Source organism: Armigeres subalbatus, unplaced genomic scaffold (genome assembly GCF_024139115.2).
Source record: "Armigeres subalbatus isolate Guangzhou_Male unplaced genomic scaffold, GZ_Asu_2 Contig464, whole genome shotgun sequence".
Lineage (NCBI taxonomy): Eukaryota > Metazoa > Arthropoda > Insecta > Diptera > Culicidae > Armigeres > Armigeres subalbatus.
In genome coordinates, this window is record NW_026943221.1 from 77,335 (window position 1) to 100,174 (window position 22,840).

The window sequence follows — 22,840 nt, forward strand, 5'->3', positions numbered from 1 at the left end:
ACTTCTAAAATGAAAAGTTTGAACTTTCGAAATTATTGTACAGCTTTGAAATTGAAATCATGCCGCACAATTCGATTGTTTGAACAAACACGTTTTCAATACAGAGAGACAGATGTTTGGCATCGCTTTCCAATATGTTTTCTACAATCATAATAAATGAATATTACTACAATTTCACAATGTTGCTCATTCTTTATTTCCATTCTTTATTTCCATTTTACTTAAATTTATTACTTCATAGGAGCAGATGAATCTTGAATAATTGTGGATTCAGGCATTCAATCGTTCTTGTCTTGAATTGAGCATCTGTTGCATTTGGGGTACGATTTTTATTAGTTCCATTTATCGGCGAATCATTTGTTACGGAATAAATAGTCATTAAACATTTTGGTCAGATACTGTAGTCGCTCCTACAAATAAGGTGCTCAAAATCCTCCTCCGAAAGCATTACAAGCGATTGCTGGCGTGTTGCTACGTTTGTCGTTGCAATTTTCACTTCACTGCAACACAGTAGTAGCAGTAGCGTAGCCCACAACACTAGAAGAAACGCATTAGTCCCAGAGTCTTACTGTAGCTCGCCATCTCTTTATCTGATCTCGTTTCTTCTTGCAATTGCAATCCACATTATTTGACGACATCCTTCCGTTGACATTCCTAAAAACATGAACATATATCAGCAATAGAAAAGCCAAGATATAGGAACCTCGGTATCGAAACTATATTTAATAATACTGCCCATGACGGAACTGGTATCGCCTTCCTTGGTGTATACAGGGTCCCGCGAAATGCACTTTGTTGGTTGAATTTTGCCTGCTCTGTCATTCAACCCAAAACAGCACATACTTTCGTTGACTTTGACTCTATCCACCAGCATGTACTAACGCAGGAACGAAAGAAACACTTACCGCTCCGAACTATTATAATTGCTATTATTTATTTTGAAAAGTGTTGCAATTTGCAAATTAATTTGCGAAACCAAAATGAACTGATTTGCGAAGTATTTTTGTTTGTTTTGATTTCGCTCTGACACATTCTTTCACATCATCATTTTCCCATTAGAAATCTTGTTGGAAAGAAAAAGAATAGAGAAATGTCAAAAAAATACTGTCGTGCACGCTGCGTTCCTGTGGGGAATTGCGGTGACTTTGCGGTAACGCTCGCCGCAAATGAGACGCGTGTCGACGCCGCGTTAACGCAAGTGCGTGTGCATGATTCTATTTGATGTTAGGTACTTCCTACCGCAATTGCGTTGACGCTGCGTGCACGCAAGTTCAAAACCGCTACGTGGACATCGGCCCTTAGATGGAGCACTCCATGCCATGATAACAAATTTATCAAGCTTGTATAATACAAGTGCGAAAAACAGAATCGGATAGGCACCCCCACAGAGAAGTGATGATTTTCGCTTTGTTTAAGCTCATTTTGTGTTGGGAACCGCACGGTTGTGTAGAACAGGTTGAATTCTCCGAATTTGAAGCCTTTTAAAAGAAATTTCAAGCTCTATGTGGAATAAGGATGAATGTCGCAAGAGAGAATTCTCATCGCCGACTTCCCCTCTTTTAGATAAAAAAACAATGAAAGCTTGCACTCTGAGGTGATAAACCGCGATGAAATCCTCTGTTTGTCACTTTTATTTGAAAGGGGGGAAGTCGACAAAGAAAATGCTCTCTTGCGACATTCGCCCTTTTACCAGATAGAGCTCGATTTATTATGGGGTGTAGGCCTCCGAATCAGTGCTTTACCATGACAGCTTGCGAAAAAAATCTTTTTTGAATTCAATCCTTGGCACTGATTTGACAGCCAAAATGGAAAATAAAACTATCAGATTCGTTTCACCTAATCATAATCTAGTTATTCTATGCATTTCCGTACACTAATTCCTTAAATTCAAATCAATAGTGCACAATGAGATTGAGGTTAGGGAAAGGCCACTGGAAGTTTTCATTTTAAAACAAAGCTTATCATCTTTGCAAGACTGCTTCCATGCGAAATTGATCAAAGTGCCCACGACACTTTCATTTGGAAAAAGGCACTTTTCTCCCTGTCTTATGACGATCATTACCTTTTGCAGTGAAGGTGTACTCGCTAACGGATTCTCTATCCTCAGCATTTGATGCCCAGTCGGCGTCTGCGTGCCAGGACAGTGCTTCAGCATCGTCATTTCGGTTGTTTAAAGCTACTCTTTTCAATGCTTGCCAACGGGTTGAACTTGGAGGCGCCCCAAATTTTCAACGACATAGCATAGTTGAGGTCGGACACATAGCATTGTGTACATTGTGCCCAGCAATTGACGATACGGGTGGGACACGGGATTCTCACCTTGGAGCTTCTTCATTGCTGCCTTAATGTGGTTGCAGTCTTGCATTCCTAATTTCTTCAGTCCATGGTCCACAGCAACTTCTTGCGTCAGGGACATGCATCTGGAGCTTCTTAGAAAGGGCACGCTTGATTTCCTATACCAGGTCCAGCCGGTCGCCAGCGTTCAGCAAATCGTCTACGTAGATGATGGATGATGAACACACCCCTCGATCGTCGATTCTGGTATATGGACAGTAGTCGTGCCGAGAACGGGTAAATCCGATATCCAGAAGAAGGTCGTTCAGCTTATTGTTTCAACATCGGGGGCTTGCAAACGAGATTCGGCGGTGTCCTAACTCCTTCATGTATGGTCATAAAGACGGCTTGTTCGAGCTCTTCATATTGAGTTGGTGAACGTGAATCCTTTGGTGGGATGCTACTGCGAGAACGGTTCGTATCGTATCCATCTTCGCTACGTGAGAACACGTTTCATTGAAAAACGGAAAACTACTCTTATCGAACTTGACATCTCTGGCCAGGAACAACTGCTTTTTCTATTTGTTCCACAAGTGGTAGGCGTTCGGCGCATAGCCGATCATAACAGCAGGTTTGCTTTTGAGTTCCATCTGATTTGCAACCACGTCAAAACACGTCATTTGCTCAGGTCTGGCTTGCGTCCAGTCCACATTTCCGCAGCCGTCTTCCAGCCAGTTACCGCACTGGTTGGACTTCTGTTTGTTAGGTACACAGCCGATAAAACGGCTTCGTTCCACAGAGTTTTCGAAACTTGGGCTTCAATCAGCATTGTACGCATCTTTTGAACGATTGTCCGATTGAACCGTTCGGATATCACACTTTTCTGTGGTGTGTACGCTGCGGTTGGCTCGACTTTGATCCCCTTGGAGGCGTAGAATTCTCGCTGGTCATTAGAACAATACTCGCGACCTTGGTCGACAGTCAGTTTTGAAATCGAATGACCCAGAACAGCACTCATATTCTCATACTCTCGGAACTTTTGGAACACCTCTGACTTCTTCTTGATAGGATATGCTACTGCGAAGTGCGTATAACCATCAATAAAGGTAACGAAGTATACCGAGAACCATCCCAAGCCGCTGGTGTGATTGGTCCGCTCACATCGGAGTGCACTTGCTCTATGGTTACTTCGGAGTGCCCGTGAACGGTTCTAGACACTGCTGTCTGAGAACACAAACATCACAAAAATACAACTTATCTGCCTTCTTGGGCATACCTGTTGCCATGTCGTGCTTGATAATTGTCTGCAAACTATTGCAAGTCGATGATTTCACGCAGCTCCACACATGTTGGCTGTCGACGCACAGATCATGCTCGTAAAAATCGCCCCGCATGGGACATTTCGCAATCAGCTCACCTCCGTGCTTCACCATAGCTTCCTTTTCCGTGAACGTGAAACCCAGGTCTGCCTTTGCCATCTTCTTAACGTTAGGTACGAAGAATACATCCTTCAGGTTGATTTTGTTTCCTTCCTTAACGCACTTAATCGTGCCTTGGTGCCAGGAAATTAGGGATTGGTCATCTTTCGCCACGTTGATGACGACAGGTTGCTCTAGATTTGTGAGGTCGGTGAAAATGTGCTTCACATTTGTAAGGTGGCCTGAGGCTCCAGAATCCAGCTTGAAGGAAACCACATCTTGAAAGCGTATTCCAGTCATGAAGGCCACCGCCTTACCTCCGGAAGCAACGTTTGCTTCGGCACGCTCGTCTGTCTTCAGCCCCACGCGACAGTATTTGGCCTTGTGGCCCTTCTTCTGGCAGCGGTTGCACTTTTCAGCGAACTTACCGGGCTTCTGCTTTGATCCTAGAAATCCGAGAAATGTTGTAGGCAGGAATCCGCTACCGGGTTGATTTTCTTGAGCTCCTCCGCAAGAAGACGCTCGCGACATCCAACTTTTAATTTTCCAGCACAGCTGGGACACGATATCGTTCTCTTCAAGCATCACTCCGGCCGGTTTCAGCTGCCGGATCAATTCTTCGAAGGTCTTGAGGTGATCTTTGACGGACGAACCTTCGGCCATTCGCAGCTTCGCAAGTTGCTTCCTGATAAACGTCTGCGTCGAGACAGACTACTCTCAATCTCCTTGGACGTCTCCTTGTCCCGCACTAGAACCAGCAGATCGTCATGCATGAATGCAGGTAGGCTTCCCGTCTTCTTCGTGGAACTTTGGGAGCTCTTCCGCTACTGTCGGAGGATCCTTTTTGTTAATATCCAATAGCTTCACGGACTTCAAATATATTTCCACTCGAAAACGTCAATTGTCATAGTCAGTGCCCGAGAAAAGCGGAATCACGTGGATCGAATGCTTGCATGAGTCGCTCATAACTTCTTAATGGTTGGAATTAAGCGATGCATCAGAACTCAACAGCGGAAAGATAATTTATTTAACTAGCTTGAGTGGAGGTTTGAACAGGTATGACAGAAAATCTTGCACAATTGTTTATTCAAAGAAAACTGCAGTCCTGAAATCTCCAAGGACAGATTGTTTAACGTCAAAAGTTCGTGATTTCATTTTGAGCTGATCACAAGACTGCTACAAAAAGAGAGTGTCTGGACTCATTTCGAACAGTACTATTCTTTATATATGGACAAATCTTGAACTCAGGTATGTGCGGATACGGATTAGGCAGAAAGCCGTAATTACCACAAGTCTAAAGGGTGTGCTTTATTATTGTCAAGGCGGTATAGTCTCACGGGCATGTCGTAAACAAACATGCGGCCCATGATCTACCGCAGAAGCCGAAATTGTTGCATTATCTAAAGAATGACAAGAAGGACTTTGATTAAAATGGAAGATGTAGACCAGCCTGAGACTAAGAAAGACCGATCGCTTCTGTTCGTACTTCAGCAAATCATTTCAGATTAGAATCTGAAATGGCTAATGTTTAAACACGCTATTTCTCCTTATACAGCAATAAAAGGCTATAATTATCTTCAGCTGATTTTCAGCCTGTAAAAAAACTTAATTTGCTAGGTTTGATTGGCGAAACGTTTGTTACTTGCTGAGAGAAAACTAAATTTAGACACAAAATCCATACATGTCGACAAGTTTGCGATTCCGAATAAGACCAGAGGAATCTTCAATGCTTGTCATTTTTTTCTCTAAAGCTGGGTCTCCTTTTCTCCATCATCAAAAAGCATTTACGTCTAATCCGATTTTTCGGGAAATGCGTTGCATTAGCACAAAAATTGCATCGCGATGCATCGATCCGAGCAGGGTAACTGCTCCAACTGCTCACCGATAATTGCATTGGTTCACTGACCCTTTCGTTCCGATTTTCACGTTGCAAAGTTATTCATGCTCATAGTCGTAATTATGGTAATCAAATAAATATTCAAATCAAATCGTTACGCAAATATTGACGTACGTGGTGCACAATGCGAGTGCGCTATGCCGTCATTTGGGTTTGGGTGTGTGGATAATTTGATCGCAGATGACTGATCTGTTCGTCATTTACGGCTATAGCACGCTGTAGGCTATTGAGTGGATTTTTTGTTTGGCTTCCATGCACTATTGCCTTCACATGCGTAATTGTTTGATTTTTGCTTAGCTTCGAAAGCATATGAGACAGTCATGCGTATAGCAAGCGAGGCGGCACTCGATTGTGTTAATTTGCGAACTTGGCAACTTAAATATTTCCTCGGGATTTGGTTTTGGAATTACCCTTTACATAGAGGCGGCAGTGGCCACCATAAAAGTAGAGGCGGAGAAACAAAAACAGGCGAAGCGAATCTTGATGATGATATGCTTGGAAAGCGAATCGAAGCAGGTAGATAGATTGAATCGAAAGTAGCAACATTTGGGAAAACGTTCATATTTATGTCATAATGGATGCAAGACATATGTGTGTTAAAAATACTATTAGTAAATGATTTTATTTTAAATGCTTGACATAATAGAGGTTTGGCTTTTATAGGCAGCAGGTTTTCTAATGGAATAAAAACCATAGAAGTCCTAACTCTATGATGTTTATTTCCTCCTTTTCAAACACGTGTCTACGCAGCTTTCAGCGATGTCTGGTCCAAAATTCTTCTTTTGAAAGCTAAATATTTTTTGCTACTGAGTTCCGCCTACGGTTGGGTTTGATCTATGTATGGTAAAGGTTTTTTTGCCTGATTCCACATGTGCCTATTCTTTTATTTTTTTGAAATATTCAAAACTAATAATCCATTCATCATGCTCATGTTCATAATCAAAACTAATAATGCATTCCTCTTTTCTGATCCATTCCCGCAGGGCAAAGTATACCTCTTCGACAAAGTCTTCAAACCGAACGCCACACAGGAAAAGGTCTACAATGAGGCGGCCAAGTCGATCGTCAGCGACGTGCTGGCCGGGTACAACGGGACGATCTTCGCCTACGGTCAGACTTCGTCCGGCAAGACGCACACAATGGAGGGCGTGATCGGCGACCCCGGCAAGCAGGGTATCATTCCACGTATCGTCAACGACATCTTCAACCACATCTACAGCATGGAGGTGAATCTTGAGTTCCACATCAAAGTGTCCTACTACGAAATCTACATGGACAAAATTCGGGACCTGCTGGACGTGTCCAAGGTGAACCTGAGCGTACACGAGGACAAAAACCGAGTGCCGTACGTCAAAGGCGCCACGGAACGGTTCGTGTCCAGTCCGGAGGATGTGTTCGAAGTCATCGAAGAGGGTAAATCCAACCGGCACATAGCCGTGACGAACATGAACGAACACTCGTCCCGATCGCACTCGGTGTTCCTCATCAACGTCAAACAGGAAAATCTCGAAAATCAAAAGAAACTTTCCGGCAAGCTGTACTTGGTGGATTTGGCTGGTTCCGAGAAGGTCTCGAAAACCGGCGCCGAGGGTACGGTGCTAGACGAGGCGAAAAACATCAACAAATCGCTCTCGGCCCTAGGTAATGTGATATCGGCTCTGGCCGACGGCAACAAAACTCACATCCCGTATCGTGACTCGAAGCTGACGCGAATTCTGCAGGAGTCGCTCGGTGGTAATGCACGCACCACCATCGTCATCTGCTGTTCCCCGGCCAGCTTCAACGAGGCGGAAACCAAATCGACGCTGGACTTCGGACGAAGGTAAGTCACATATTCAATTTGCGATATCCCGTTGATTAAATTGATCTTAATTTCCCCCATTCGCAGAGCCAAGACTGTTAAGAACGTGGTTTGCGTGAACGAGGAACTGACGGCCGAAGAATGGAAACGACGGTACGAGCGGGAAAAGGAAAAGAATGGCCGACTGAAAGGTAAGGTGGAGAAATTGGAAGCGGAACTGGCGAGATGGCGGGCAGGCGAAACAGTTAACGTGGACGAACAGCTTGATCTGCAAGACGTTATGGAAGCCAGCACACCAAACGTGGAAGTCCTGTTAGAAAAACCTCCCGATCTTCCGGTCCCTGCTACCCCAAGCGGCCTAGCCATGGTGGGCTCGATCACTGCGGACGAGCGAACAGCCCTGGAACAGGAACGAGAACGTCTCTACCAGCAGCTGGATGACAAGGATGAGGAAATCAACCAGCAGTCACAGTACGTTGAGAAGCTGAAGGAACAAATCATGGACCAGGAAGAGTTGATCGCCAACACCCGAAGGGATTACGAGAACCTCCAGGCAGAAATGACCCGCATCCAGCAGGAAAACGAAAGCGCAAAGGAAGAAGTTAAGGAAGTTCTCCAGGCCCTCGAAGAACTGGCTGTGAACTACGATCAAAAATCGCAGGAAATCGAATCCAAAAATAAGGAAATCGATTCGGTCAACGACGAGCTACTGCAGAAGCAGACCTCACTAAACAGCGCCCAGTCGGAGCTGCAGCAACTGAAGGACATGTCTGCGCACCAAAAGAAGCGAATCAACGAGATGTTGAGCAATTTGTTGCGAGATCTCTCGGAGGTCGGACAAGCGTTGGCAGCCGATCAGAACGAAATGAAGCTTAACGTAGAGGCATCCGCTGGAAAACTAGAGGAAGAATTCACCGTAGCCCGGTTATACATCAGCAAGATGAAATCCGAAGCGAAGAACGTTTCGCAACGGTGTTCCAACCTGGAGAACCTCCAGCAAGAAGCCAACAAGAAGGTGGGTGACTACGAGAAGGATTTGAGCGAGTGCCGACTGCTGATCTCGCAACACGAGGCTCGCATGAAGTCACTTCAGGAGTCGATGCGGGAGGCGGAGAACAAGAAGCGAACGCTGGAGGAAAACGTGGACGCCCTGCGGGAAGAATGCGCCAAGCTTAAGGCCGCCGAGCAGGTGTCGGCAGTGAACGCCGAGGAGAAACAGAAGGCTGACCAGCTGAAGGCTGCATTCGAGAACCAGATGGACCAACTGCGGGATGCCCACACGAAACAGGTGGCGACACTTCGTGATGAGATTTCCGAGAAGCAGGAATTCATCAACGAACTGAAGGAGTTAGTATTTTTGTACTAGATGTTCGACCCTTTCCCAATGATTTGTTTTAATTGAATGTCTTCTTCGTTTCAGCACCAACCAGAAGCTATCGCTTGCCCACCAGCAGATGACGGCCGACTACGAGAAGCTGCGACAGGAGGAAGCCGAGAAGTCCGCCAAACTGCAGGAACTAATGTCAGTACCCTACTCATTAAGCTCTACCATTGAATCTACTAACCATCATCCCCAACAAACTAACAACAAACTCGCGTCGTCCCCTGTGACGAAGAAATCTCCCACGTCTCCCAACGATGGCCACTTCGACTTCGGCAACTTGCGCCGTTCCGGTGCGACGCACTGTCGGAGGCCATCGTTGGCAGCGGCCGTCGTTGACCACGACTCGGTCCACGACCGCAGCGATAACGAAGACGACGATAACAACGCCTGCAATCGGGATCAGCTTGATCGGGACGAACAGAATCTGTTGTTTCAGCGCCGGCTGAAGCTGTCCAAGTTGCACAAAAATTTGCTCAATCGTAGAAACCAAACGGGGATGGGAACTGGCGGCGGAAGTCCCACGATCAACAGCTACCGGCAGTTGATCGAGGAACTGGAGCGCGAGGAACGCGAACGCGAAGAAATGGCTAATGGAAGTGGCGGCACCAATAAGATCAAGGGCAAAAGTTTGATGTCGTGCCTGGCATCGACGATTCCGTTGGCGCTTCCGACGTTGCAGTTGCACCTGCTGCTGTCGCTGACGATGGTTCTGCTGACCCATCGCTGTCCGCAGTACTTGATTATTCTGTAATGTGGGTAAATTTAGGGGTACACTACTGGGGGTTATTGGGAGTCGAACGGACCGCTCCTGTCGCTTTCCTCGCTCGAAGTGGAAAGTTTGTCGCAGTGATGGGGTTCCTTGTTCGGCGTGTTGTCACACAGCGACTGAGAAAGGTGGCAAGTAATTTTTCTCTTGGATGTGAAGGAGCATTTCCTAATTCAAGACGAATCGAACTGACTGTAAATTTGGGGTATTGGATTTATTCGAAAGTTCTATTTTTGTACATCAAAATTGTGTACATAAAATTGGTAGCAATTAGCTAACGTTGTTGATTAGTGATTACGTAAACAATGTTTAACATTATTAGGGAATAAACATTAATGTTGATGGCTTAATTCTACTTGTAGTCAATAAGTGCCTTTCTGTATGGTTTTGAAATCTTTTTATTTTATGTTGGTTTTAATGTTAATCGATTTGTGGGCATTACGTTGAAATCAAGAGCAATCGGTCTTATTTGTAGCTTTTCTACCAGTGATTTTTATTTTTTATACGATTATGAATTTTGTAAAATTTTGACGAATCGTCTATATAAAGTCATTAGCAAATTTTGAGATTTTTTGAACGATAGTTTCTCCGAATCAACATTATTTTTTCGTAGTTTAACAAAAAAATGTCTTTTGCGCTGTAAAACATCTACTTTTAAACTATTCAGATGAAGAATACGCCCTCGATCGCAATTGCCAACTCCGCATCCAATGTAGACAAACTATCCGGGATGCAAAACGCATTGGCTGGGAAAAATTTGTGGAAAGTATGAACTAGGGATCCTATATTAAGAGATGTGCGAATACTTTTCCAGACGATTTAGCAACGCTGTTACTTTCGTAAACAAACGCTGCCAGCACTTGCCGCAGTGAAAAATGTTTAGGCTTGCACATGACTTTACATTCGAAGACACTTTTTGATTATTGTGTCTATCCTCTAGCAGTGCATTTTCGCTGAAATTAAAGAGCAATACGAATGAACACGATATAAGGCATCAACTTGACTACTTTTACTTACGAAAGCAAAACTAATTGTTTATTCGATAAAACTTTTCATAAAATCTATTTCACCAAAATCGCAATACCTTTCGATCTGCAACAATAACGATGTTCATTTGGCTCAGATTTTGACAGTTTTCAATGCTCGATTGGCTCAAGATGGCCGCTTTCGCATATCTCTGAATGTAGGATCCCTATTATGAACGTCAAATCAGCCGGGTCCGATAGAATCCATAGAATCGGATATCTGTTTTTCATGAACCTACCTGGCAAAAAGAACTGCTGGAACTGCTCAACCAAGCCTGGGCATCCGACAGTCCCCCGTGTTTTGATGATTTGCGTGTTTGGAGGACCGCCAAGTAAAGATGAAATGATTTTGCGTGTTTAGAGGACCGCAATGGCGTATTTGGAGGACCGCCAAGTAAAATTGTAATGAATTGCGTGTTTTAAGGACCGCAATGGCGTGTTTGGAGGACCGCCAAGTAAAATTGTAATGAATTGCGTGTTTGGAGGACCGCCACGAACCACGTGCTGAACCACGCGTACGATGACCATCGTTGACCGTTGAAGTTCTTGCACGATTAAATGTCTTCTGGTGATGCGCTCCTTCTTAGGCTTGCGCGCGTTGTTCGAGAATCGCATTACCCATGCGATTATTCGTTGGAGCCGTCGGAAAGAACTGCAGGTTTCAAATATTTCCAGCTGCTCTTCGATGAGCGCCGGCATTGCTGCTACATTGGCCTTCAGTTCCGGTAGATCCTCGTCGAGCACATCATTCTCCACCTCAAGACTAGTAACCGGGGAGTTGATATACTTGCCACCAGTCCAGAACAGTTCACAAATCATAAGCTCGCATCCCGAACAGCACAAGTCAGACAAAACTAGTTGCAGCAACTTGATTGTGACTGAATCTGGTCCCATATGAGTTGCAGTAACCTATGTGTAATATGTGTACTGCTAGGGATGGAAGCATCCCACGAGATACAATGTCCGCAGGGTTGTGTTGGGAACGAACATTATTCCAAAGAAGTCCATCGGAGTTGGCTTGAATCTCGGTTATACGATTACATACGAATGTTTGTAGCTGATAAGGATTCTTTTTCAGCCACGCCAAAGCTATTTCGCTGTCGGAATATAACACTACCTTTCGTATGTTGATGCTGAGGGTTGGCAGCACCTTGCAGACCATACGAACGAGTAATAATGATGCGCCACCGCACCAAATGTGTCATGTACAAGATGCTAATAAGACCGGTTGTCCTCTACGGACATGAAACATGGACAATGCTCGAGGAGGACTTGCAAGCACTCGGAGTATTCGAGAGACGGGTGCTTAGGACCATCTTTGGCGGTGTGCAAGAAGACGGTATGTGGCGGCGAAGAATGAACCACGAGCTCGCCCAACTCTACGGCGAACCCAGTATCCAGAAGGTAGCTAAAGCCGGAAGGGTACGATAGGCAGGACATGTTGCAAGAATGCCGGACAGCAACCCTGCAAAGATGGTGTTCGCTTTAGATCCGGCAGGTACGAGACGGCGTGGAATCGTAAGTGCTCGGTATGGTGCCACACTCGATTTGCTGATAATCAGTCTGGATTTGATGGTTCTATCATCCATTATGCTTTGGATATAAACGCAAGATCCGTACGCCGCATTTGACGCATCTGCAAATCCGTGCAGCTCGTAACAAACAGCACCACGAAACGTTACCTGGCGAGGGATTTTTACCTGCATCAGATGAGGGAGCGCGGTCTTGAGTTTGTTCCATTCCATTTGTGTTTGGTCGCCAACGGGTTCGTTCCAATCCAGTTTACATTGCCATAAGCGTTGTACCAATAGCTTTGCTAATAGAATGGAAGGTGCGAATAATCCTAGCGGATCGTAGTGTTTCGCTACCTCTGAGTAGATTATACGCTACGTAACTGGTGGGTCGCGTTCAGTTGGCGCTTTTGCGCATTAGGCAATTAATAGTTCATCGGTGATTGGCTCCCACAGTAGCCCGAGAACCTTGATGACATTGTTGGCATTACGATCTGCAAGCGGCTTCATCGTTTCTTTCTCGTCTTGCGGAATACGTGCAAGTAGCTTGGGTGAATTGGAGCACCACTTGTGAATTGGGAATCCACCACGAGCCAATTGTAGCTGGTGTTGTGCTTCGATAGCATGGTCGATCGTAGCCGTCCCTGATGATAAGACGTCGTCAACATAACAGTCAGACTTGATGATATTTGCTGCTACCGGGAATGTCGCTTCTTCGTTGGCGAGCTGCATCAAGCATCGAGTGGTTTGGAAAGGCGCTGAAGTAGTACCGTAAGTGACGGTCAGTAGCTCCAGAATCTTCAGCGGATCGTTCGGATTCTCCCTCCAATATTTACGTTGCTTGTGTGTGTCGTCGGGGTGCACATTAATCTGACGGTACATCTTGGTTATATCCGCCGAGAAAACAATGGTGTAGTCGAAAGCGAAGCATGATAGAGACGATGTCGCTTTGAACTACTGGGCCTATCAGCAGCACATCGTTGAGGGACAGATTTGTTGGAGCAGATTTAGCGCTTGTGTCGAAAACAACCCGACATTTTGTCGACAAGCTTCCAGGACGTAATACCGCGTGATGTGGCAAATAATCTGGCTTGATGTTCGTATCGTCGTCGACCACATTTACCTCTCGGCAGTGACCGAGTTGCCGATTTTCTAGCATGAAAAACGTCGCATTGCTAGATTTCGGCAGCTGTCCATCTGATTGCCGTTATCGTTAATCGAACCACAAATCGTCCACTGTCGTCTCGAAAGTGTCTTGATGTAAAATGGTCTTCACATAGCTGTTCTTCGGTCGAGGTAGTGGCAGCCTTCGGAACTTCTTCAATTTTCCAGAATTGGCGAATCATTTGTTCGACAGAATCGAAAGATGCAACATGGGAATACTGGATCACTTCTTCTTTTCGTGTTGGCCGATAAGCACCAGTTACTAGCCATCCTTGGTGTGTGTCTCCACAATTACACGTTGATTCTCGTAGCATTCTGTTAGGATTGTTCATGCCTGTGCGTAGTTGCCTTCGCTTATCGTCTTTGCATCGAGTACACCTGCTGCCGCTCCGACCAGTGCCTTGTCCAGGTGGTAGAGTTTGATGGCATCCTAATCGCGGGATTGTGCCATCCCATCCTGAAACATGGCTTTGATTTCGGCTACTTTGTGTACTCACCATCGAAAGTCGGGATCGGTGCTTTCAGCGGCTGCTGGTGTATGACAACTTGTGCTGGAATAATCGGTTGTCGCATGATTCTTGCTTCCACTTCGGTGGATGTGTGGTTGAAATAGTTTTCTTGCGCTTCCAGCTCATCATCCGGAACAATGGAAACAATCTCACTGTGGTATTTCGAGTATTCAGTGTACGCCAACTGTAACTTTGTTGCGTACACTTTCAAATTGAATAACTCGTTCGGAAGTTGCACGTTGACACTTTCGTAGATGCGCAGAATCTTATTCATCGCCTGATCCCTCTGGCGTTTGAGGCATTTAATTTGTGCAGCAATCGCGGGATCGCATGAAGCAGCCTTCGAGTCATCCCTATTTTTGTTCGTGTTCCAGCATTATTGTTGGAACTAGCACCTTTGCTGAGAACTTCTTCGAACCCGAGGAATCCCGATTCATCTTTAGACGTTCTCACTGGCGTACGTTATATCATGTTGGATTTTATTATTCACTGTTCTGCAATCGCAGGCTCGCCCGTAACGCTGGGTAGACAGCTTTACGTGGTGTGTTACGGGGTAAGATCTACCACGGTTGCATTGCCAGCTACAGGCAAATCCTGACCCGACGAATACCTTCCTCATTATCCAACTCCGTGGTATTTATGAGGGTGTCGCTAAGTCGGTGGCCTCTCGTTAAGTAAGTACCACATCAACACTTCCTTCCTCTCACTAGTTACGGTGAAGATGGGCGTGGCCAGGAGTAGTAATCCTCATGCTTTTGTTATTTTTGTTTAAGACTGGAATCAAGGACCACTCCTCTTCTTGATTTCTGATAGCATTCTAGATAAGGATCTCAAAAGTAAAACATGAGTATCACTAGTATCCAATCTACGAATTACACCGTAACAATGCTAATCCTAATGCTAATGCTAATGCACTGTTCTGCAATCGCAGGAAAATTTAATGAACTGTTCTGCACTTTGCAGGATTGTACTTTCGTAGTGTTCTGCCTCAGCAGGAAATTTCTTCACTTTTTCGGAAACTGTTGCCCACGTGGCGACGTGTACTCAGAAGTTTAATCCGGTTCGTTACGGACCATATGTTCGGTCGGGAAAAAAACGAGTTCGGTGGACACAAGATGGACAAACTTCAAGACGTTGCGAACACGGTTCTTTGCGGGCGGACAAGTCGGGAATATAGCGGTCGGAATAATTAAAAATCACGGTCTCAGCGCACTGAAAAACACTAGATATTATTGGGACCCATCGAGATGTTGCTTCGTCGGTAGTCGGACTGAGAGTGATGCATAAAATGGAGGCAAACACGATTCAAATTTTTCTTCTTCCGTTGCGCGCGCTTTCGCGCCGTTTTAAAACTTCCTCTTTCGTCCTTCTCGCTTCCTGTTGAAACGCATATACATTGCGTTTGCGTTGGCTGACTCAACTGTTAAAAAAGTTAAAGTAAAAAAACGCAGAAAAACAGCTATTTAAAAAAATAGACGTAAGTGGAGTTATTACTTTGTTTTATTACAGTATACATAAAACATAACTTTTAATTGTGCTGTGTTTGAATTTATTATGCGTTTCAGATAAGCGCAAAAACTGAATAATATATCTGGTGGTTCTTTCATAGATGATAGTAGGAAACGAATCAACGAGTGTGTAGCGCATTGTGTCAAAAAGGCATGATTTAAAGATTTTGCCTACTTAAAAAAACGAACAGTGGGTAATGTCTGTGACATAACCGCTAAGTGGACGTATGACTTGACTTGACCATGCCTTTAAAATACATAATATGTCCAAATTTCTCACATCAACTATTTTGGATAAATAATCGGCGTTGCATACCATTCCTTGGCAAAATCTTCTCATCAAACCGACACAGAAATCAAATCTACCTCAAACCTCGAACCTCGTGGGCCAATCAGCTAGTGTCTTGTATCCCGCTTCTTTGTCAGCCAAAGCGTCACCATCATCAACGCGTTCGAGAAGGGCTTCTTCTTTTTTACGCTTGTTGCTCGCTGCTGGCGTCTATTTCCTAACGGGACTTTTCGCTTGATACAGGCCAATAAGCCGGGCAAGCGAGCTTAGAATTGCAGTTCAGGTGGGAAGTACGTGTTCTTTTCTGAGACAACATTGTTAGTAGTAGAAGGAAGGAAACACCCGGAAACAATGTTTATCTACATATTTTTTTATCAATGCCAAAATATCCAACATTTGATGAAAAATCGATTGATAGTTTATTAATGTTTGAGCTGTTAACGGTGTTTTTTTTATCCAAATAAGATTATGTGAGAGATTTGGACATCTCACAGATAGAAAAATCCACTGAAATTTACGCTAAAAATCATGCACATAAATGGAACGCCATTATTAGCGTAATTCCATACCGGATATAGCCTAAATGTATACAATATTCAACGTGAATCGTCAATATTGCATACAAGTTGTAAGCAATCTTGTTAGCAAGAGGTCAATTTCAGCGTAGAATAGCGTTAATTTTCGCATGTCAAGTTTTACGCGCTGTTTATTTTTCATTACTTTTTTCTGTGCTTATGAATCTTTAAAGGCATGGTCAAGCGAAGTCCTTCGTCCACTTCGCGGTTAAATCAGAAAAATTATCCACTGTTAGTTTTGACGCTTTTTATGAAAATCACGCATAAAATTTTAACTCTAGAATATTGGATTGGCACCCAAGCACAATTTCTATCCCGAAGGGTTGTCACGCAAGCTAATTAAATTTTTAAAACGATTCTACTGCGAAAAACTCTTTAGTAGATCTTGAAAACTTGAGATCGTAGAAAACTTGATCAATGAATCGTCCACTTTGAACGTACAGGGGCACACTAGAAGTTAACTTTCTGAAAGTGTGTGGCGAAAGGCATCTAAGGTTCGATTTCTCAAATTTAAGCACCTTAATCAAAAAAAATATTTGGTAGGCGTACTAGCGAACACCATCCATTATAACCGGTACCATATAGTTTTTCATGAAAAGTTCCTAATTTTGAGAAAACCCGCGTTAGATGTCTTTCGCCATATCAATTTCTGGAGGTTAACTCATGCTGGCTATTTGCGCATATACGATAGCGCCTGGCTGTGAAAGTGGCGGGTAGAAAATCAGCCACTGTCAATAATTCATCTTGATCAGTGTTGTCATTGACAGTCTACCGTCACACCGCCGAGCCGCGTTTACTGTCCGGTAGGCTTCTCCTTTGTGCGGTGGCCTCGACAATGCCGGACCGAAAATGCCGATGATGCTGACGATTCTGCCTTGCTCTTGAGAAAGCTTAAGTTTGCGATTGCGTAGCTGAGACGATGGAGCAACACTTCAAAAGTTCTGGCGATGCCGTGGTTGCTTTGCCTGTTCTTGTCAGATTTCAGGGTCAGATTGAGAGGAAAAAAATCGCGCTGCGCTTTTTTATGCCTTCCTGACCTAGCGAGAGCTCATTTGCTGACGTCTGCACCAATCAGAGCGTGGCAATAGAATGAAGCAAGAATGATGCGGTACTCATATTTATAGGTTCTCGTGAATTCAATATTTTGCTTTGAAAACAGTTTTGGGCCTATTGAAACAAGTTTTCGGATATTATCAAGCATGAATATGAAAGGCATACTTGAAAGCTGTTGATTGAGTGGTTAACTACAGAAAACTGTTCAATAGGGCAAAAGCTATTTACGTTTGAAATCTTTCAACACAGCGTAACGCGGTCGATTTAAAAAATTTGAAATGACACCCGGTATAGTAAAGAGAGACGTAAGTCCTACGTAAAAAAATCTGCTACCTAAAACCTATCTTTTTTTTGTTGTTTAATTCGTTTATTTAAAGGCTCACTCGCCGAATTCAGCTTTACAGAGCCACTATCTTACAATAATAACTTTTTAAACAATAATTTTTATACGGTAACGTTTTATTTGACAAAGTGTCGATAATTTTTTCCGGGCCTGCATTCTGGGAACATTGGTCAGAACATACTCTTTTTATTTCACTCTCTTTTTGCCTTGATCGCCGTCGTTTATTTGTCACTTCATTGAAATCGGATGATGTGTTTGATGCATTGTCCTCAATGTCTGTCCAGTCGCTATCGTTGTGTTGTTAACGTTCTTCAGCTGTGGATCGTATGGGTACGGAAGACGTCATTTTTTCCTTGTCCATTGGCGGAAAGTCGGCTTGACTAAATAACTCGTCGGTTGGAAGCGGAGCTGTTGGTGTTACTGTTTCATCTTGGCATGATGGTATGGTTGTTTGGTGACATTTTTCCCCTGGATGGGCTGGTTTTGCGCATTGACGGCAAAATTTGGGCTGTGTAGGGTATGTTACCATCGATGTTTCGTTGTGTATAGTGATGAAAGACGGTATATGACGCAACAAGTTCATCCTTAGAACTCGTACACCGTTCGCGATACCGGGAAAATAGTGCTTCCACGTTTCGTTTCTTATAGAAATCACCTCTTCAAATTTAAGCTTATAATCTGCTATGGAGGAATCACTCATTGATGGAGGGAGGTCATGTACCCGAACGGTAACTGCCTCACAGTCCACATAAACAGGTATGCGGAATTCTTTTTCTGCACATACCATACCATTATCCTCTTCCAGTTGTGTCCCAACTGGTAGCGAGATGCGACATCTTTGTTCTCCATTTCAATAAACACACAGTTGCGGGAGTTGTGCAACTGTATGCTTTTGATTTCCGAATATTGGATTTTTAGTTCATTATTCAATAAATCTTGAACTTTCCTAGCATCAGAACACTGAAATCCACTATTAGGATATTCTTTCTTGCACCGCACATTTTCCACAGGTTACGAATAGATGCAAGAGAATTGAAGTGAACACGACCGATGAACGCGAAAGAAGGCTGACAACTGATGATAAAACCTATCTTGGGTTGGCTTGGATTAGGAACGAAGCGGCCTCTAAGAGATGATCAGTGTTACTTTGGTCATTGAACAAGATAAATTATGTTCTTATGCCGTTTAAAATACGAAACGAAGATCATAATTAACATGTTTTGAGCACACGGTAAAGGTGAAATCAAAATCGATAATGTTGTAGCGATACGCTCACTCTAGTCACATCATCACGCTATTTACAAATAGGCACTAGGTTATTTGTTGTACTAAAGCTGCTGCCGTTTGGATTTGCGATGGCTAGAAAACGCTATAGATTGTGAAAGCAAACAAGCAATTCCATTTTTTTTTTGAGACAATCAGAGTGATGTTTATCGCTTCTCATACCAATGTTCTATCTCAAAACGATGACCTTCGAAATTGATACCAGCAGAGGAATCAACAGACTGTTAGCCTCTTCAAAGACGAGGACAATACGAAAAGTGCGGTGAACCATCTGTAGTGGAGTGCAAATGGAAGACAGCATATGGATGAGGCGAATGAACCATGTATAGCAACAACTGTTAGAGAAAATGAACTTTTCACATCGGAAATATCGGTACGTAGCCAGAATGCATGAGCATGAGGAAGCCATGTGGTGGAAAAATCGCCATAATCGCAGTTCTTCGAGTTCAATCCATTTGGGAAATCAATCGGCAATCACCATCGCAAACAATGGTTCGTACAATCAAAAACAACCACGAAGCACATCAGCATGCGATAATATTTCGTGCATTAGAATTTACAGCAGGGTGTATTGACACCGACAGTTGCGGCTTTATTCCCTTCGTCACCATCAGGGAGTCTATCCACGCACATTTGTCCCGTCTGCAGCAGCATTTAACTTCCTCCTCTAGAGCCAAATACCGTTAACGAGACTTATATTTGGCTGCTCTGGTTCTTATTCGCTCTATCTTGACCTTTACTTCTCTAAGCTCCTCAATCTTTCGCCAGGTTGCATCAGCAATTCCCTTTTTTCGCCGACTGCGCAACTCACCCAGGTTGTTTTTGCTCGTTTCATGATGGCCGTCCACTGCAAGTTTAAGTTACCACCGTAGGTATTATGTAGACAAACGGTCTAGGACAGGGCTGCCAAACGTACGCCTCACGGGCCGGATGCGGCCCTTGGCTCTATTTTTTGTGGCCCGCGGCGTGTAACAAAAACACTTAATAACCGGCCCGTAAGTTATTACTTATTAAAAAAAATAAATATGTGCTAGCACGGAGTCGAATAATCCAGCACGGGCCAGTTTTGTTGGTAATGAGATTTTGGCAATACGAATGAAACCAATTCATGACGGAGAACTTGTTAGGGAATGCATATCGGCTGTTGGCGATATCGTGTGCTTTAAAGAAAAGGCTCCTTCAGTAGTATAAGTTTCTCGTAAATTACGATGAAGAGTTAAAGTTCTCACAGAAGATTTAAATATTACGTTTCGTTTAAAATCTACCTGCTTCTGATTCTACCTGTTCGTAATCGATGAAAATACTTTATATAAAACACAAGACACATGTAGCTGTCTTCATAAGGGGCATTAGATGATCATCTTCAAATCACAGAGGAATTAGCAGCTTTGATTCCAATGAAGGAAACGACTACCGGTATAGACCTGAGGAGAGCTGTTAAGACTTTTATAAAGGAGGTTGAACTCTTCTTTGAAAACTTAAGGCCAAACAACTGACGAAGCTCCGGCAATGACAAGAAAAAATACGGGCGCTGTGACACTTGAAAATTAAAGGAATTTGTTTATTTGTTAATTCATTGTTAATCAGCCACAAAAGTTAAATTGTGATTCTTCTTTGCAAGTTAATTTTTTCATTTTCATTTTTCCAGAAAAGATCAATGTGTAAAAACGATCAATATTCGTGATGTAGCGATAGCGACGCTCTTTATTAACCCTTTCCTTCCCATGGTAGCTGTAGAGCTCCATAAAATTTTGCACCTTCCTACATTCATCGAATTATTATAACTACAAAAAGCAGTATTTGGCACAACTTTATGGTTTCATTAGACTGCAAATATAATCAATTTTGAGTAAAAATAGTGAAACTATTGAAAACAATCAAGTAACTATTGAATTACAATCAAAAGCTTTTTTTCGTTTTCCACTAATTTTAGCTATGCCGAATAATCTTTTGTTCTAGCATTTTTTTTTAATAGGTGATTCCTTCCTATCGAAAACTTTGAAAAAAGTCGTGGGAAAGAGAGGGTTAAGAAAATCAACTTTACCTTAGCGAGGAAACTCAACCACCATTAGTTCCAATTTATGTTAACGGAAATGGAAACAAAATACAGAGATTTGTTATGTTAGATCGTTGGCTAACCCATAGTAAATTGCTTGAAAGAATTTATTTTCTTCGAAAAGAAATCACAATTTTTACAAGATAAAGCAAAACCAATGTCCAAGCTGCATGATCCTGAATGGGTGAGTGGCTTTACCTTTATAGAACTTGTCACCAAACATATCAATGACTTTTATTATTCAACAAGCAAAATATTGAAACAAAATTTATACAATTTGGCATAATTGATTGTCCAAACAGATACATTTCTATAATCCAGTAGAAAACAGTTCATGAAAATCTTTTAAATATGCTTGAATCTTTTCGACAGATATTTTTAAATCTATTCGCTGATTTTGGAGAACACAGATCCACAACACCGTTTACTGATGTGAATAATGTGCCTGAAATGTTTCAAATGGAGATAATTGACCTACAATGCAACAACGAGCTTAAATCTAAATTTCAGAAAGACACATCTTTTGTAAGATATTTTCTCTCTTCAGAAGTACATATCTGCGTGAACGACTCTTGTCAAGAATAAAAGCAGTGAAAAGTAATTGTTGATCTTCAATATCTGCTTGCAAAGTATGGTCACCGATTGTGAAATCCATATGCGTTGAATATTGGAAAGAATCCAACAATTCCAAACAAAAAAATACTTTGGTTATTTTTAAAATGTATAAAAAATATGGCCCACCAGCAAATTGTCATTCTGAAAATTGGCCCGTGGCTTGAAAAGGTTGAACAGGCCTGGTCTAGGATGATATTTATTTAGTGTTTAGAATCGGGAGAGGCTCGAATATGTTCTAATGATAAACTTTTTTTACAATACCAAAGCTCAAAAACATTATTTTAGCGATTGGGTGGTGCTCTATAGGTTCATGACTTTGATAATGCGATTCGGAATTCGATTATAATTCATTTATCCATCGATCAAATTCGATCGCATCAATCCAAACGTAGCCGGGAGCGAATATTATACAAAAAAACAATTGTGTCAGAAGGAATTTTCTTATTTTTATCAGGAAAGATGACCGATTGCTCTTTTAATTGTAATTTACCACAACCCTCTTATTGTAAGGCTATAACAAAATGCTGCTTCTGCTTCCATTAGCCGTTTTCTCAAAGGTGGGGAAAATTCAGCCGCACTCGAAATAAGTCATCATTAGATAATAAGCTGAGAAGCATTTACATATAATACCATGACTATTTCTCATAACAGTGCTACGATGAATTGATTAAAAGCGTTGCGATACGCGTTGTGATACATTCGAATGTCAGTATTGAACAATAATTTGTAGAAAATCAATCGTAGAAAATATTTCGCATTTCGTATTTTAATTCCACCTTGTTGCTTAGCAAATACAATACAAGACCGACTAAAAGTGTAAAAATCGTAAATAAATGTCTGTATGTACCAACGCGGTTAAATGTAAATACAGTAGTGCAATAATAGCAACATCAGTATCGCATATTCGATAAGCGCCTATCTCACGAGTCGTAAGTGATTGTTGGTAAATCAAAATGGTAAATGCACGTTCCCTCGCAGTGATCCAACGAAAAAGCGGAAAAAATATATGAATAGGCAATTTAATGCGTGCTTGATGCTTTTCCTAATCTCTAACTATCTGATTTCACGAATCTTTTTTGCAGTAATAACCCTTATATGTATATTCAATCGAAAAAGATAAATCTGAATTTTTCGTTGTAATAATATAATTGTATTACTTAAACTTGAATTTTCGTTTCGCCATGCTTAAGTCACTCTATAGACGAACTTTTCACAAGCTGCTTAACCACGATTCACGACACAAACACAAACATTGACTATTGCTTTGTTTCTCCCTTCACCGTATAAGTTCGATTTTTGATCTCGCCTATCTGTTTAAAAAAAACTGTTTGAGTTTCTTCCGCCGAAAAATGATCGCTATTCGCTACA

General features: G+C 42.7%; 1 protein-coding gene across 3 annotated transcripts in view; it reads left to right on the forward strand.

The window, feature by feature from the left end:
• The window catches only part of LOC134204221 (kinesin heavy chain-like), a 69,247-nt gene that overhangs the window by 37,895 nt on the left and 8,512 nt on the right, over nucleotides 1–22,840 (forward strand). For all 3 annotated transcript variants that reach the window (XM_062679048.1, XM_062679049.1, XM_062679051.1), the window contains exons 3-5: nucleotides 6,573–7,411; nucleotides 7,478–8,737; nucleotides 8,811–8,912. In XM_062679048.1, the coding sequence (XP_062535032.1) occupies nucleotides 6,573–7,411; nucleotides 7,478–8,737; nucleotides 8,811–8,912 (2,201 nt within the window). The remainder of the gene's footprint in view (nucleotides 1–6,572; nucleotides 7,412–7,477; nucleotides 8,738–8,810; nucleotides 8,913–22,840) is intronic.